The following is a 15,129-nucleotide window of genomic DNA, read 5'->3' as shown; positions in this document are numbered from 1 at the left end:
ACACACAGACACACTCATAACGGCACACACAGACACACATAAGTGCACACACAGACACACATAAGTGCACACACAGACACACTGATAAAGGCACACATACACACTCACAAGGGCACACACAGACACTCATAAGGGCACACACAGACACATTCATAAGGGCACATACAGACACACTCACAAGGGCCCACACAGACACACTCACAAGGGCACACGCAGACACACTCATAAGGGCACACTCATAAGGGCACACACAGACACACTCACAGGGGCACACACAGATACACTCACAAGGGCACACAGACACACTCATAAGGGAACACACAGACACACTCATAAGGGCACACACAGAAACACTCATAAGGGCACACACAGACACGCTCATAAGGGCACACACAGACACACTCATAAGGGCACACACAGCAGCTCATTTGAGATATAGGCTTAGCACTCTCATCTCTTCACAAGTGATTGTACCCCCCAGCAAGCCAATAAACAACACGGCACGTCGCCACTCGCTGTGTTGGCAAAGTCATTGAGAGGACATAGTGTAGTTCAGGGGCTTTGGCTCAGGCGTCAGCCAACTTCTGCCAGGTGTACCAGCAGGTCCTTGGACCAGGATGTAGTTGTAGCCCTGTATCTTAATTAAACACTAACGACCTGAGAATTTCTGATAGGGCACAAAGGGATAGTGCGAAAAAGTGATGGAGAAGGCGAGAAATGGACGGAGAGGGCAGCAAGGCCTCGTTGCTGGTCCCCCGCCTTCAGTGCATATGCTCTCTCACCGTGCACTTCCTGTGCAGTCTGCCGAGAACGTCAGTGATTCCCCGTGACAAAACGCATGCTGCTGCAACCCTGAGGTCACTTTCGTGCAAATCTTTCTTAGCAAGCATAGTTGTAGTTGGGTAGAACGGGTTTCGAGCATCACTAGTAAGGATAAAGAGTAGTAGTTGGGTAGCATTGGTTTCGAGCATCACTAGTATGGATAAAGAGTAGTAGTTGGGTAGAACGGGTTTCGAGCATCACTAGTAAGGATGAAGAGTAGTAGCTGGGTAGCATTGGTTTCGAGCATCACTAGTAAGGATAAAGAGTAGTAGTTGGGTAGAATGGGTTTCGAGCATCACTAGTAAGGATAAAGAGTAGTAGTTGGGTATCATTGTTTTCGAGCATCACTGGTAAGGATAAAGAGTAGTAGTTGGGTAGAACGGGTTTCGAGCATCACTAGTAAGGATAAAGAGTAGTAATTGGGTAGCATTGGTTTCGAGCATCACTAGTAAGGATAAAGAGTAGTAGTTGGGTAGCATTGGTTTCGAGCATCACTACTAAGGATAAAGAGTAGTAGTTGGGTAGCATGGGTTTCGAGCATCGCTAGTAAGGATAAAGAGATAAAATGTCAGTCTAGTCTGGTGCAATATTGTTTGTTTTTTCCTTTGTCTAATTACAGCACACCCCTACTTGGCCTCAAAATGGCTGTGGTGTGGGGATCAATGGAAGTCTTCAGAATGAATGACTTGGCACCTGATAGACTTCTTTAGAGAAGCCATCTGACAGTGTAAACCCTGTCACATGGTCTGCTGGAATCAAGCTGCTTATCCTTTTAGAATATTTAGAATGTATAAACACATGCCTGTATACAGTTGCGTTGGCAACATAGCCATTTAATCCTCCCATGACTTGCCAAACTTGTCACATGCCACAACATGAAAGCAGGCCTTTTAAGAGCACTGTCATTATCAGCATAATAGCCGTTTAATGCCTCGCGTTAAAATCATTTCCTGAAATTGCAGTGATTAGGCCATTTAAAGCAGCTTTATACATCTGTAGTTTTTCTCCTTTGGAAGAAGTGAGAACTCTCCTTAACAACACAGAGTAAGTGTTATAATGTTCTGTATTGAAGAACAATTTCCACTTTTTGATCGTTTTTCAAGGTAATGAATGTTTTATGATCTTCAAGAAATCCAGCTTTTCTAGAAGACTGGTCTGTGGTTTGATGATATTGAGTTTCAGGAACAATATACAGGTAACTGCCAAAATAAAGAACCTAATTGGGCTTTGGGCTCCCACCAGCTTCCAGAACAGCTTCAATATGCATAGATTCTAGAAGTATCTGGAACTCTATTGGTGGGATGCAACACCATTCATCCACGAGAAATTCCATCATTTTTTGTTTTTAATTTTAAGGGGTGGATCAGCTTAATATTGCGGAAAGATTGTTGCTTCCATCAATGTAATTGTCTGCATCATTTCCAATCCCCCATATATTTTTGGGGTAAATACAGTGGGGCAAAAAAGTATTTAGTCAGCCACCAATTGTGCAAGTTCTCCCACTTAAAAAGATGAGAGAGGCCTGTAATTTTCATCATAGGTACACTTCAACTATGACAGACAAAATGAGAAAAGAAATCCAGAAAATCACATTGTAGGATTTTTAATGAATTTATTTGCATATAATTTAAAAAGCAGGTCACTAGGTGTATGCAAAACCATAATCAAATAGGTAAACTGTGATATGACTAGAGATAATCAGGGCTATTATTCCACAAATAGACAGGAATTTTCTTTCCATGGTAGCAAGATCTTATCTATTTTTGCTAACTTTCTATAAAAAATTATTGGAGTGAGATAATTTCTTTCTTGTGGGATTTGTATACCGAGTATGTCCACACCTCCGTCAAACCATTTAATTGGTAAACTACATGGTAATGTAAAATTGGCTTTTTTTAGTGATCCAATACGTATTATCATAATTTGGTTTTAATCCAGAGAGGATAGCAAAAGTATCTAGATCCTCTAAGAGGCTGTGGATAGATTCTAATTGTGGTTTTAAAAGAAACCATGAATCATCAGCGTACAATGACACCTTAGTTTTTAAGCCACGGATATCTAATCCCTTAATATTATTATTTGATCTAATTTTAATAGCTAACATTTCGATGGCAATAATATATAGATATGCTGAGAGTGGACAACCTTGTTTTACTCTTCTAGATAGTTTAAAACTTTCTGAGATGTAGCCATTATTTACTATTTTACACCTAGGGTTACTATACATAATTTTAACTTATTTTATAAGAGATCCCCCAACATTTAAATATTCTAAGCATTTATATATAAACTCCAGTCGTACTTTATCAAAAGCCTTTTCAAAATCATCTATGAAAACCAGGCCTGGTGTCCCCGATATTTCATAATATTCTATTGTTTCCAGTACTTGTCTTATATTATCTCCAATGTATCGTACATGTAAAAAACCTGTCTGATGAGGATGAATAATATCTGACAATTCTTTTTAAATTCTTTGCACGCCCAATTTTTCAGTTTTTGATTTGTTAAAAAAAATTGAAATATCCAATAAATGTCGTTCCACTTCATGATTGTGTCCCACTTGTTGTTGATTCTTCACAAAAAAATACAGTTTTATATCTTTATGTTTGAAGCCTGAAATGTGGCAAAAGGTCGCAAAGTTCAAGGGGGCCGAATACTTTCGCAAGGCACTGTACTTTCCTACCGGTTTCCTCCAGCATCTTCACACGGTACTTTGCTATTGTTCTGGGACTGATTTGCACTTTTCGCACCAAAGTACGTTCATCTCTAGGAGACAGAACGCATCTCCTTCCTAAGAGGTATGACAGCTGCGTGGTCCCATGGTGTTTACACTTGCATAGTATTGTTTGTACAGATGAACGTGGTACCTTCAGGGGTTTGGCTCCCAGGGATGAACCAGACTTGTGGAGGTCTAAAAAATGTTTTATGAGGTCTTGGCTGATTTCTTTTGATTTTCCCATGATGTCAAGCAAAGAGGAACTGAGTTTGAAGGTAGGCCTTGAAATACATCCACATGTACACCTCCAATTGACTCAAATTATGTCAATTAGCCTATCAGAAGCTTCTAAAGCCATGATATAATTTTCGGGAATTTTCTAAGCTGTTTAAAGGCACAGTCAACTTAGTGTATGTCAACTTCTGACCCACTGAAATTGTGATACAGTGAATTACGAGTGACACACACACACACACACACACACACACACACACACACACACACACACACACACACACACACACACACACACACACACACACACACACACACACACACACACACACACACACAGAGGCTGAGGGGGAAAAGAAACAACAACCAGGATCATTTTTTCCAACAAAATAGGGGAAGAAAAAACCTAAATGACACAACAGTGAGGCGAACAAGGTTGTTAGTGTCTGAGGGCTGAGGGGTTTGCGGCTGTGACCTCATGAAGCAGCACTCAGGGCTCCCTCACTAATACGACACGACACACTAAACCCGCTCTATTTTTACTCCCCTCAAAACTCCAGCTTATCCGCCAGTTGCTGTTGCTTTTTTTACTTATTTGTTTTCATTCAACGTTAACGTTACTGGGCTTCAGGCTTTTTAACCCCCCTCTCAAGCACACACTCATACACAGACACACACAGAACCAAGCCCCTGTGGGTGTAAGCCGCTGTACACTCTGTGCAGCTCTACCTCCATGTCATTGTAGGTTTACCTGACAGGTTGGCTGGTTTAGGGATGATGGTGTAAAGCTACTAGTTCCTTTCATGGTATATAATACACAGCCAACGGCACAGGGATTAACACAGGGGGAGAGGTGTCTCACCTTAATTCTTCCCTTGGCAGCAGAATAGCGTACAAGTGACTCCAGAAAGGGACACAATGTCTTGTATAAATTGCCTAAGTGTGTACATTTAATTAAAACAGAGAGGTTGGGCGAGGTTAGTGATATGAAGTGATATGAGTGGGGTAACTCAACGCATTCTATTCATCTGTGCGCTTCAATTCCAGCATATTTTACAGCCACATTATGATGAGGTCTATTACGCGGCTATTACAATGTGTACAATGTAATTACCTGGAATCACACTTGTCTTTACAGCATAATAAAGTAGGGAGGAGATGCTTGTGCAGCAGATCCTTACAGATTTTCATTGTTGTTTTGTTTGTTTTAACTTGGTTTAGGGGTTTGGCCACTGGATAACAGAGCTCTTACTGTATCTGAACAAAGGAGGACATTGTTGAGGTCTCTGGGGGTACCAGGTAGATATTCTGACCCATATAACTCATTGTGGACCTACAGGTTGAGTGGATACCATGTCAAAGGAAAAGATTAAAGGTATTTGTAAGGTATTTTGACCTCTATACCATTAACTGCATTCTTCTCTCTCTCTCTCTCTCTCTCTCTCACCTTTGTCTCCTCCCCCTTCTCGCAGCAGATACGGCAGCAAGAGAAGGGTACTACAAGGGCTACCCCATGGTGGACTACTCCCGCCATCACTCCTCGCCCCCCACCTTCCAGCCCATCGCCTTTCACAAGGACAAGCCCTTCCTTCCCCCTCCAGACATCCACGCCCCACTGGCCATAACCCTCACCGCCGCCCAGCTCCCCAAGCCCAAGGTCTCCAAGCCTAACACTCACCCGCTTCCCTCCAGCTCAGCCTTCAAAGTCTGGGACCCTAGTAAGGGCCATGTCCAGCATCCAACGGCTTCCCACATCGGGCAGGCACAGCAGCAGCATCCGCAGCATTTGCAGCATCCTCAGCATCAGCAGCATCTGCAACATCAACAACATCAACAGCAGTTACATCAACAGCCCAACAGCCGCCGGCAGGCCTACTCCAACAAGCGGCAGTTCAGCATTGAGACACTCCCGGAACTCTTCTCCCAGCCCCTGGGCTATGGACAGTCGCCCCACATGCACCCCAAAAACAAAGGGCTGCCCACCAACAGCAAGACAGAGGTCACAGTCTGAGCATGAACATTTGGAGAGCAGGAGGGCAAGAAAAGAGTCTATAGGACTGGGAGTAAGGCCTGGGAGCGAGAGCTTTTTGTACGAATCAATGTCGTGTTGATGGCTGGGGGGATGAACAGGAACAGGCAATCTTCTATTGCTATTTTAATTGCAGGTTTTCTTTGTTATTGATAATGTAACACCCAAAAGGGAAGGTAATGATCACATGAAGTGACTTGCTCTCTTTAAACCTGGTTCCTTTAAATTCCCTCTCTGTCCCAGCGTCCTCCCTGTTTTGTTTTGTCTCCTCTTTGCTCCCCCTGGCACCACTACTCTACAAATCCCCCCCCCCCCCACACACACACACACACTTACACACTATCCTACTGTTTGCAGCCTGTCAGAGTGGTACACATGGGTAAAGCACCTCCAGGACCCTGAACAACAGCAGTGACAATGCCATTGTCTTGTCAGCTCCCATCACCCTCCATCCAGAACAGAGTGAGATACCATTCTGGCAAATCTGTACCAGCGAGAGAGAGAGAGAGAGAGGAAGAGAGAGAAACAGCGGGAAAGGAGGGGCTTGTTATTCATCCTGAAGCGTAAGGGATGAGGAACTAAGCCGGACAGAGGTTTGGTGCGGCAAGCACCTCCTGTTCCTCACCTGCTGGAGAAGAGCCCCGAAGTTTCAGGCCCCCTGGTCGTCAAAACTGGGGAATCTCACACAGTGGTTGTGTCTGGAGACTCCCTGGGGATCGTCAGCGTCCAAGTCTCTCAGCGTTGTGTTGTTTGTTGTTATCTTAATCGGTGACGCATGCATCGGAAAGGGCAAACAGCACAGGTATCAGCAAGGTCACCACAGTCGTGTTAAATGGAACCGTCTGTGTTAGTGAAGCTTCAGCAGAGGCCCGATGCAAATCGCAAGGGACAATAGGCGCCTGCAAGAGGGCAGGACAGGTCACTGTGTCTGTCCTGGGTAATATGGTGCCGAAGGCAATACAAGGGTGGGAAGTTGTAGTTGTGAAGTAAAGGTCATTGCTTTTTTATTTTATCTTAGCTTTGGCTTGCTGTTGAAGAATTTATCAAAACATGAATGCACAAAGGTCAGGAAGGAAGGAAAATCATACAGAGTATTTTATTAAAGTATGTCTTCCAGACTGGCAGCAATTCATGTGATGCATGCATATATTATTGTAATATTAAAATAGGCTTTAATATGATCATTTTGTTGAATGCAGTTGTATGGTTCATCTATATGTATAATGAGTCACTGTAAATGCAGCTGGGTTGAAGCTAGTGGCTAAACATAGACATTACAGTAAGTCTTTCCCAACCACAAGGATTATTTCCAATAGTCAAGCTACAGGAGAGCAAGCAACTCCTCTTGGCTCGTTATCATTTTACACTTGACCGCAAGGTACAATATATGCATGGAAATCTGATACGTCTAAGTTCACAGAAGCGCCGTCCTTCACCGTACATTTCAGTGGACTCTCCTTCAATTTAGCCCAAGCCTCAAGCTTAATGTATTATCATAAGTAAACAGGTTACGCCGCAGTGCATACCTACGCCCAGGGTATTCCAGACAGGTGGAACCGTATCAACGGATGGCAGCCAGTCAGTCGTGTTTACTAGAGTCATTCACCATTTGCTGCTACTGTTGCTCCTCCCCACCAACCAGCTTCCAGTTTGTTCCTGAGCTCCACCAGACCCCCTTTCCTCTGCTCTTCCTTTCCCCAGTGGGCTTGACTTATGGTGGGAGCCTCCAGCATCCAACCCCTGCATGGTCTTCCAAGCTGTTCCCAGCCAGGGGACACCATGCCTCCTCACGGGGGGTGCAGCCATAACTAATGATACCCAATCGCCAGCATGGCAGGCCCTCACACACTCTCACACACTAGGCATGCATGGAGTGGAGCAGGGCTTTCACAGTGTTAAATGATTTGGAGATTCATTCGGCTGCTATTGTTGAGCCATTCTGTGTTATGGACAGACACCAAGTGGTTTCACTGTAGCCTATGCAGCAGCATGATATGGAATATAGGACATTTTAATTGATTTAAACTACGTGCAGCCGATGGAGTCATTCGTGTTGGAATTGGAGACAATTATGGGTTAATGCTTATGTTACATTTCATTGGGGATTTGAATTATCTGTTCACAGTTCATACTTCAGGATAAAGCTGTTATGTAATCTACATAAGACCCACTTGGAGTTGTTGTTGTTTTTATGATATGGTTGAATAAAAGTACATCAGAAATAGAGAAGTGTTGGGAAATGCACAGTACATGTGTAAATATGCAGCATGCACATCTGCACTCATAGCTACCGTATGCAGCATGCACATCTGCACTCATAGCTACCGTATGCAGCATGCACATCTGCACTCATAGCTACCGTATGCAGCATGCACATCTGCACTCATAGCTACCGTATGCAGCATGCACATCTGCACTCATAGCTACCATATGCATCATGCACATCTGCACTCATAGCTACCGTATGCAGCATGCACATCTGCACTCATAGCTACCGTATGCATCATGCACATCTGCACTCATAGCTACCGTATGCAGCATGCACATCTGCACTCATAGCTACCGTATGCAGCATGCACATCTGCACTCATAGCTACCGTATGCATCATGCACATCTGCACTCATAGCTACCGTATGCATCATGCACATCTGCACTCATAGCTACCGTATGCATCATGCACATCTGCACTCATAGCTACCGTATGCAGCATGCACATCTGCACTCATAGCTACCGTATGCAGCATGCACATCTGCACTCATAGCTACCGTATGCAGCATGCACATCTGCACTCATAGCTACCGTATGCAGCATGCACATCTGCACTCATAGCTACCGTATGCAGCATGCACATCTGCACTCATAGCTACCGTATGCATCATGCACATCTGCACTCATAGCTACCGTATGCATCATGCACATCTGCACTCATAGCTACCGTATGCAGCATGCACATCTGCACTCATAGCTACCGTATGCATCATGCACATCTGCACTCATAGCTACCGTATGCAGCATGCACATCTGCACTCATAGCTACCGTATGCAGCATGCACAGTCACCATTTAGCTTTCTCCAGCTTCAATTCGTAAAAGTGGGGGTGGGGTTTAGACACAATGATTCTTAGCTTAACAGCCCAGCCATATAAAGTATTCTATGGAGTCTCTCCTCTATCGTTCAGGATGCATTACTGGTTGTGAACAAGCAATGGATGTGTGCAAGTAACAAGCAATATGTTCTGTCTGCAAAGCAATAAGTACCCATCTATCTGCAAACCCTCTCTCTGGAGTCTGACTTTGGACCATTCCGGAGTCCTTTAAGTGTGGGGAGCTGAGGTGGGAGCAGAGCTACATAGACCAAGATTTTTCAGGCTCTTCTGAAAGGTATTATTAAGGACTATTTTCTCAGAAACCAGACCACGGAGCTTTTCACAGAGCTTATTTTCATTTTTTCTTCTGTCTCCTCGTGCGCTTCTCCGGCAGAGGAAGTTGCATTAGCGAATCAGAACTCTGAGAACCCTTTCCACTCAGAAAAAAAGCTTGATTAGCTCTCCATGACCTTTTACTATTGGACGGATTCAAATGTTATTTTACAGACACAATTCCAGCAAGGCCATACTAAAGAAAACACAAACCTACAAGCAGTTATCAGGGCTGGCCTGCAAGAGTGGACACCTCTGAAACCTCAGCTGAGCTCTACAGGCTGCAGGCACTAGGATAGTTTTGCTAATGCTAGCTGAACAATGCTGACATTGTGACACATGGATCCTTCAGGCTCCGGGGAGTCTCCATGAGGAGGGTGAGTCTCTGAGGCCTCAAGGACAAACACAGCCTGGGGCCAAGCTGACAGCTAGCGAGGCACCAGGATGTTGCCAGGCTAGCGCCTTGGCTTGCCTCCTATAGTAGAACGAAGCACTGTAATTGGCTGAGATTCCACCTTAATGTCCCTCTTCTTCCCATCCTAGTGCTGAGCGAATGTTGACCCGCAGGTATATCTGACTCACGGGAGACAAACACTGCTGACTGTTCTAAACAGTGACACCCTACTTGAGTATCATTTACCCGGTGAAGGGCCTTTTTGGCCCACAGATATGCCAGAGTCTTTTTGCCGCAGGCCTCCGTACAGTGAATCCTACACCAATACTGTCACAGTAAGCCCGCTGGTTTTGGATTGCCTCAGTCTGTGTTGGACAGTCAAAAGTGAATTAAAGCTGTCGAAGGCTTACTGGCCCAAAGTTTTGCCTCAGTTTCTCAACACTGGACGAGGAGCAGGACAGAGGAGCCATGTATATCTCACAGTCGTCTATTCTGTGGTTGTAGGTGCTGGACCAAAATAATTCTTATCAGGAGAAATTGAGTACACGTAACTGTAGCACACAGTGGGAATGTCAGTGTGGACCATCAGCTTAGTGTGCATACTCAATCTCTATGATTACACTGTATATACGGCACTCTAAAAGAGCTGAATGACTGTTCTTTGTAAAACTTCCTTAAACGCAACTATTCTACAACAGGTTATCTGAATGCAACCTGGTAGACATACTTGGGTTTCATCCTTAGCAATATATTGTGTATAATTTTTTTGTACTGTATTTGGATTGGAAGTTCTTTCAAAAAAGTAGCGTTTGACTGACGAGAGATGAAGTGCTTTCAGATTCAAAACTTGCCACGCACAGAAAACGTCCTGTGTTTGAAGCTTGTGCTTTTTCGGATACTATGTATGGTACATACACACATGTATTCATGTCAAAAATGCATTGTATTCAAGTGCTTTGGCAACACATTAGTTAACAATGACAATTGAAGATTTGTGATTCCTGTGCAACTTATATCTGCAAATCATGTGTTGTTCCATACTTTTGGTAGTAGACTACCTTTGATTGTTACGTACTTGTGTATATATATTGTACCACTTGTCTTCTGTAAAAATGGTTAAATACTTGTTTGATATAAGGGCTTTTTTATAGACTTAAACCAGAAAAACACATCTTTCTCTCGTTTTGCAGTGAGTGGAGAGCTACCGGTGTTTGGGTCACCCAGATTGCGGTGTCCAAATTAATTTGTTTTGACATCTCCGATTTGGCCGAATCTGTTTCTTTGGGTTGTTAGCTGGCAGAAACGTTTCAAACCCCTGGTGTATGTGAAGTTATCTGACAACATGCGAGGCTAAGGAGGGGAGGCCTACTCCTCGTTCTATCAGCTAAAAGTCCCCCCTTCCCCACTCTGTAAAGCAGGGCAAATACTGGTACTATTTTTAATCTTAACCTTACGAGGGGGCCCAGTATCAGAAAGATTTCTTTACCATTAAGCCACCATACCCACCTCTTCCCCAGCACCATGAAATAGTATCCGTGGGTGCGTAAACAAGAAGACAAGAAGAAACCATAGGGAGGATTTTAATTGACGTCCTTAACCAAGCATCTATCAAGTACCTTTGCAATGCCTGTAGACTTGGTCAATAAAATAGCCCAATTATAAATGTAAAATTGGATTGTTTTAAATGAAATTGTCATCTAATTTGATTTATATTCAAGGTCCATGGCTTTTAAATTAATCCAAAAATTGGTTTGGACACCTCTTAATATGCCCAGGCTGTCGAGATAGAATGGAGATACAAGGTAATTAAGGTGCTGGAACATTGCATGTTTTGACCAGAAATGATATTAATACTGCCCGGGCAGTGTACTAATTATACTGCCCGACATCTAAAAATAATCTTTGTTGTTGCAGGTGTTCTTATGTTCTCTGTTTACATGTGGTTTTGATTATGCAGTTCTTTATTCATAGTTAAAGGCCACGAGAAATGGAGCTAAAAATGTATATTTAATGTCTAGAAACATGTGTAGGCCTACATGATGTGAATAAATGTGTACACACAAACACACATGCACTCAGTACAGTACACACTGACACAGTAAACACAATTCCAGAAGAACAGGAAAGACAAATGAAAAGCATATTGTATGTTAATTTGGAGGCTATCATTCACATTGTATAAGGAAGACAGGCACTGTCAACAGAGGAAAAAAAATTGAAGACCAACCCTTTGGTCTGCTGGGCATGTTCTCCATGAGTTCAGCATTTATCTGGGCATCCCTTTCTCCTAGTGCCCTGCATTTGTTTTGTTCTGCCACCCCATCCCAAACAGAGACCCATGCCAGCTGTCACTGATGTTTCACTTCATTTATATGTCTCCAGGGTCTGGACTGACTCCATCAGAGAGAGCAAAGAGCCAAACTCCACAAACCACATCCCTGTCTTGCTCTCTCTCACATCCTCCCACTCCAGTAGTGGACAACCTGAGGCAATGTCCTGAATTAGGAATGTTAAATGTTCAGGTTAAAAGACTCTGAAATACATAGCAGCACACTCCTATTATAGAGCATTAATATAACTACACTAAAGGTTTACAGGATGTTGCATTTGGGCAGCAGATCAGTTGATAGGAGTGTTCCAATGAGCTCCTTCCACAAAGACAGAGGACATTGATATGAGGGGAATAAAATTAAAAAAACTCCCACCCAACCTTAACACTTCAGTCCTATGCAGATTCAATCGGTCTCATAAAGACACCATCATAGCCTCAATAGGGTCCTTTCATTCCCTAGCTGTTTACTTACATTTTAAAAGAGGTTATCATTGAGGATGACGATGATGATAATGACAACAATGATGAAGATTGTTTCCATTTTTACAGCACTAATTACAATAATTTTTGAGGAAGAGTCAAGGTCAAAGTTATTGTCTGGCTTTTTAACCATCTCTTTTTAGAGGAAACCTTACTAAGTGTTCTTTGTATGAACTTGATAAAAAATGAAAATGGTCAGAGAAACCTTGTGTCTTGGCATGTTTGTGTGAGTGTCTGTCAGACAGGGAGTAAAAAAGAGAGAGAAAAAGGCTTTCTTATAGTTATTCCTAAACCAATACTGTGGTCCAGTCGGTACAAAGTACATTTCTGCTTCCTGCCCTCAATAAGTTTCACTAGCAGCTGACATGGTTTAGACCAACCTGGTCTCGGAGCATTTCATGTTATTCTGTATGTTAATCCGAGACACTCCATTTAGTATAATCATACAATACATTTCGTATGGTATGTATTAATTTGTGGATGTCCATCATCCATTTCATATGAAATGTTACAAATTACAATATATTCAGAATTTGCAAAACGTATGATATGTTACCGATTCCACTTTGTTGTGGCTAAAGTTCGCTAGATTAGGTGTTCAAATCAAACCAAATTTGATTTTCCACATGCGCCGAATATAACACGTATCTTACAGTGAAATGCTTACTTACAAGCTCTTCACCAACCATGTATTTTAGAAAAATACGCGTTAAGTAAAATAGATAAGTAAAAAAATACTAAATAAAAGTAACAAATAATTAAGGAGCAGCAGTAAAATAACAATAGCGAGGCTATATACAGGGGGGTACCGGTACAGAGTCTATGTACATGTAGGTAGAGTTAAAGTGACTATGCATAGATAGTAAATAGAGAATAGCAGCAGTGTAAAGGTGGTGGGGGGGGGGGCAATGCAAATAGTCCGGGTTAAGGTTAGAAGTTAGGTTAGTTAGGGGAAGGGTTAGCTAACATGCTAAATAGTGGCAAAGTATCTCAAAAGTAGTAAGTAGTTGCAAATTAGCTAAAATGCTAAAGTTGTCCATGATGAGATTTGAACACGTAACCTTTGGGTTGCTAGACGGTCGCATTATACTCCCACCCATCCACCCGGATTGACCATTCACCCTTCCTCCTTTTGTTTCTTGTCTTATGTAAACATACCAAACGCAACATATCATACTAATTTCAGTCTCCAGGCTTTACATTTACTATGTTACCCATAGTCTGTGAGACCAGGCTGTGTAGATAAGGGAGACCATGAACACTAAAAGGGACTGCAGTCAATAATGAAGGAAATGAATAAATCATAAAGCTATGGGAGAGGAAAAGAAAGAGAGCAAGAATAAGACAGTATGGGACAATGACAGAAGAAGCAGGACGAACGGAAGTGGGGAAAAAAGGATTGTGACATTTCCAGAAGGAAAGAGGGAAGCAGAACCGAGGGAATTGAACAGGAGAGACAAAGACAGACAGCACTAGATTAAGAAACAGAGACAAGAGCGAAAGCAAAACCGGAGAGAGCTGACTAAGAGAGAGATAAGCCCACCACATGAGGAACCAGCATTGTGATTGTAATACTGCTGATTGATTGTTAACTGTGCGGCAAGAATGGGGGGCCTTGAGGGACGGCTGGGCCTGAGGGGAGGGAGCAGAACAAGGGGTTTGAGACAGGCAACAGTAAGGGGTGCTTGGACTGCAGTCGGAGGATATCGAGCCTTTCAAACCTCCCTCTCCACACATATGCTCTCGCACACACACACACACTCACATGCCATACACTCTGGCACTCAAATACACACACGCCCAAACTCTGCAGGCCAGCGACAGCTCCATCAATCTCATTGGCTCAGTGTCTGCACAGAGCAGCTGTCAGTGCACAGGCAGGAAGGTCCCAGGCTGCAACGACAGGCTTAAGAAAAGGGAGAGAGGGAAGTGTGTGGATGGAAAACATGGAGGACAAAGAGAAATAGATAAGAGCAGACACGGGTCAAGTAACTGACATATGCAGGCGTTGTGCTCTGAGTGGTGTGGTGGTCCTGTAATGGTCAGTCACTCGGGCCGTAATAGTGTGTGGACGGCTGGACACCCTGTCTGTCTGCAGAGGGGCATCGACAGCGACCTCAGTATATTAGATGGATGGGCTCCATCGATCTTCCCATTCACCGTTTCATAAACTCAATTCAATTTGAGCACTCCTGAAGAGCTGCATAGTCCCCCTGCATTGCTATTCTCCCATTTGGAAGGAAATCAGGCACCCTTTACTTGAAGGTCACATCACACCCTGTTGGCCAGAAGAGGTAGCACAGGAAAGAAAAAAGGATTTGGTTCCCTTCCAAGTCTGTACTGTACTTCTGTCAATCAACTCAATTTGCAGCTCTACCTCTACAGGACTCCCCAATAATGTCAACCGGAGGATTGTCATTTGTCAAATTAATTCCAGAGGGAGATTGCTTCAATCCCCCAACATTGGCAGGTAGGTACCTCCACCACTTCATAAAACACTAGTGACCCTAATCAATATGTATGGTTTAAGAGGGTTGATCTGTGATGGAGTAGTGGGTGGGGTTGGGCAGCCCATAAAACCTGATGGGACTATTTCAGTGCAGAAAATGAATTAAATGGATGAATTCATTGCGATTGGATGCACCTGGAATGACTTAAGCGGGATGGGGTGGCGGGGGGTCTCGAGTGACGTTTTCAATTAG

General features: G+C 43.3%; 1 protein-coding gene across 2 annotated transcripts in view; it reads left to right on the top strand.

Moving 5' to 3' along the window:
• The window catches only part of LOC135554194 (protein shisa-8-like), an 81,508-nt gene extending 68,877 nt beyond the window's left edge, over nt 1-12,631 (top strand). The window contains exons 4-5 of one of the 2 annotated variants that reach the window (XM_064986330.1): nt 4,994-5,071; nt 5,248-12,631. In XM_064986330.1, the coding sequence (XP_064842402.1) occupies nt 4,994-5,071; nt 5,248-5,783 (614 nt within the window). In that variant the 3' untranslated portion in view covers nt 5,784-12,631. Of the gene's footprint in view, nt 1-4,993; nt 5,072-5,244 lie in introns of both variants that reach the window. The other variant, XM_064986329.1, reaches the window with a different exon arrangement.
• Nucleotides 12,632-15,129: the final 2,498 nt, after the last annotated feature.

Source organism: Oncorhynchus masou, chromosome 14 (genome assembly GCF_036934945.1).
Source record: "Oncorhynchus masou masou isolate Uvic2021 chromosome 14, UVic_Omas_1.1, whole genome shotgun sequence".
In the NCBI taxonomy this organism is placed as follows: Eukaryota; Metazoa; Chordata; class Actinopteri; order Salmoniformes; family Salmonidae; genus Oncorhynchus; species Oncorhynchus masou.
This window is presented reverse-complemented; position numbering and strand designations above follow the sequence as displayed.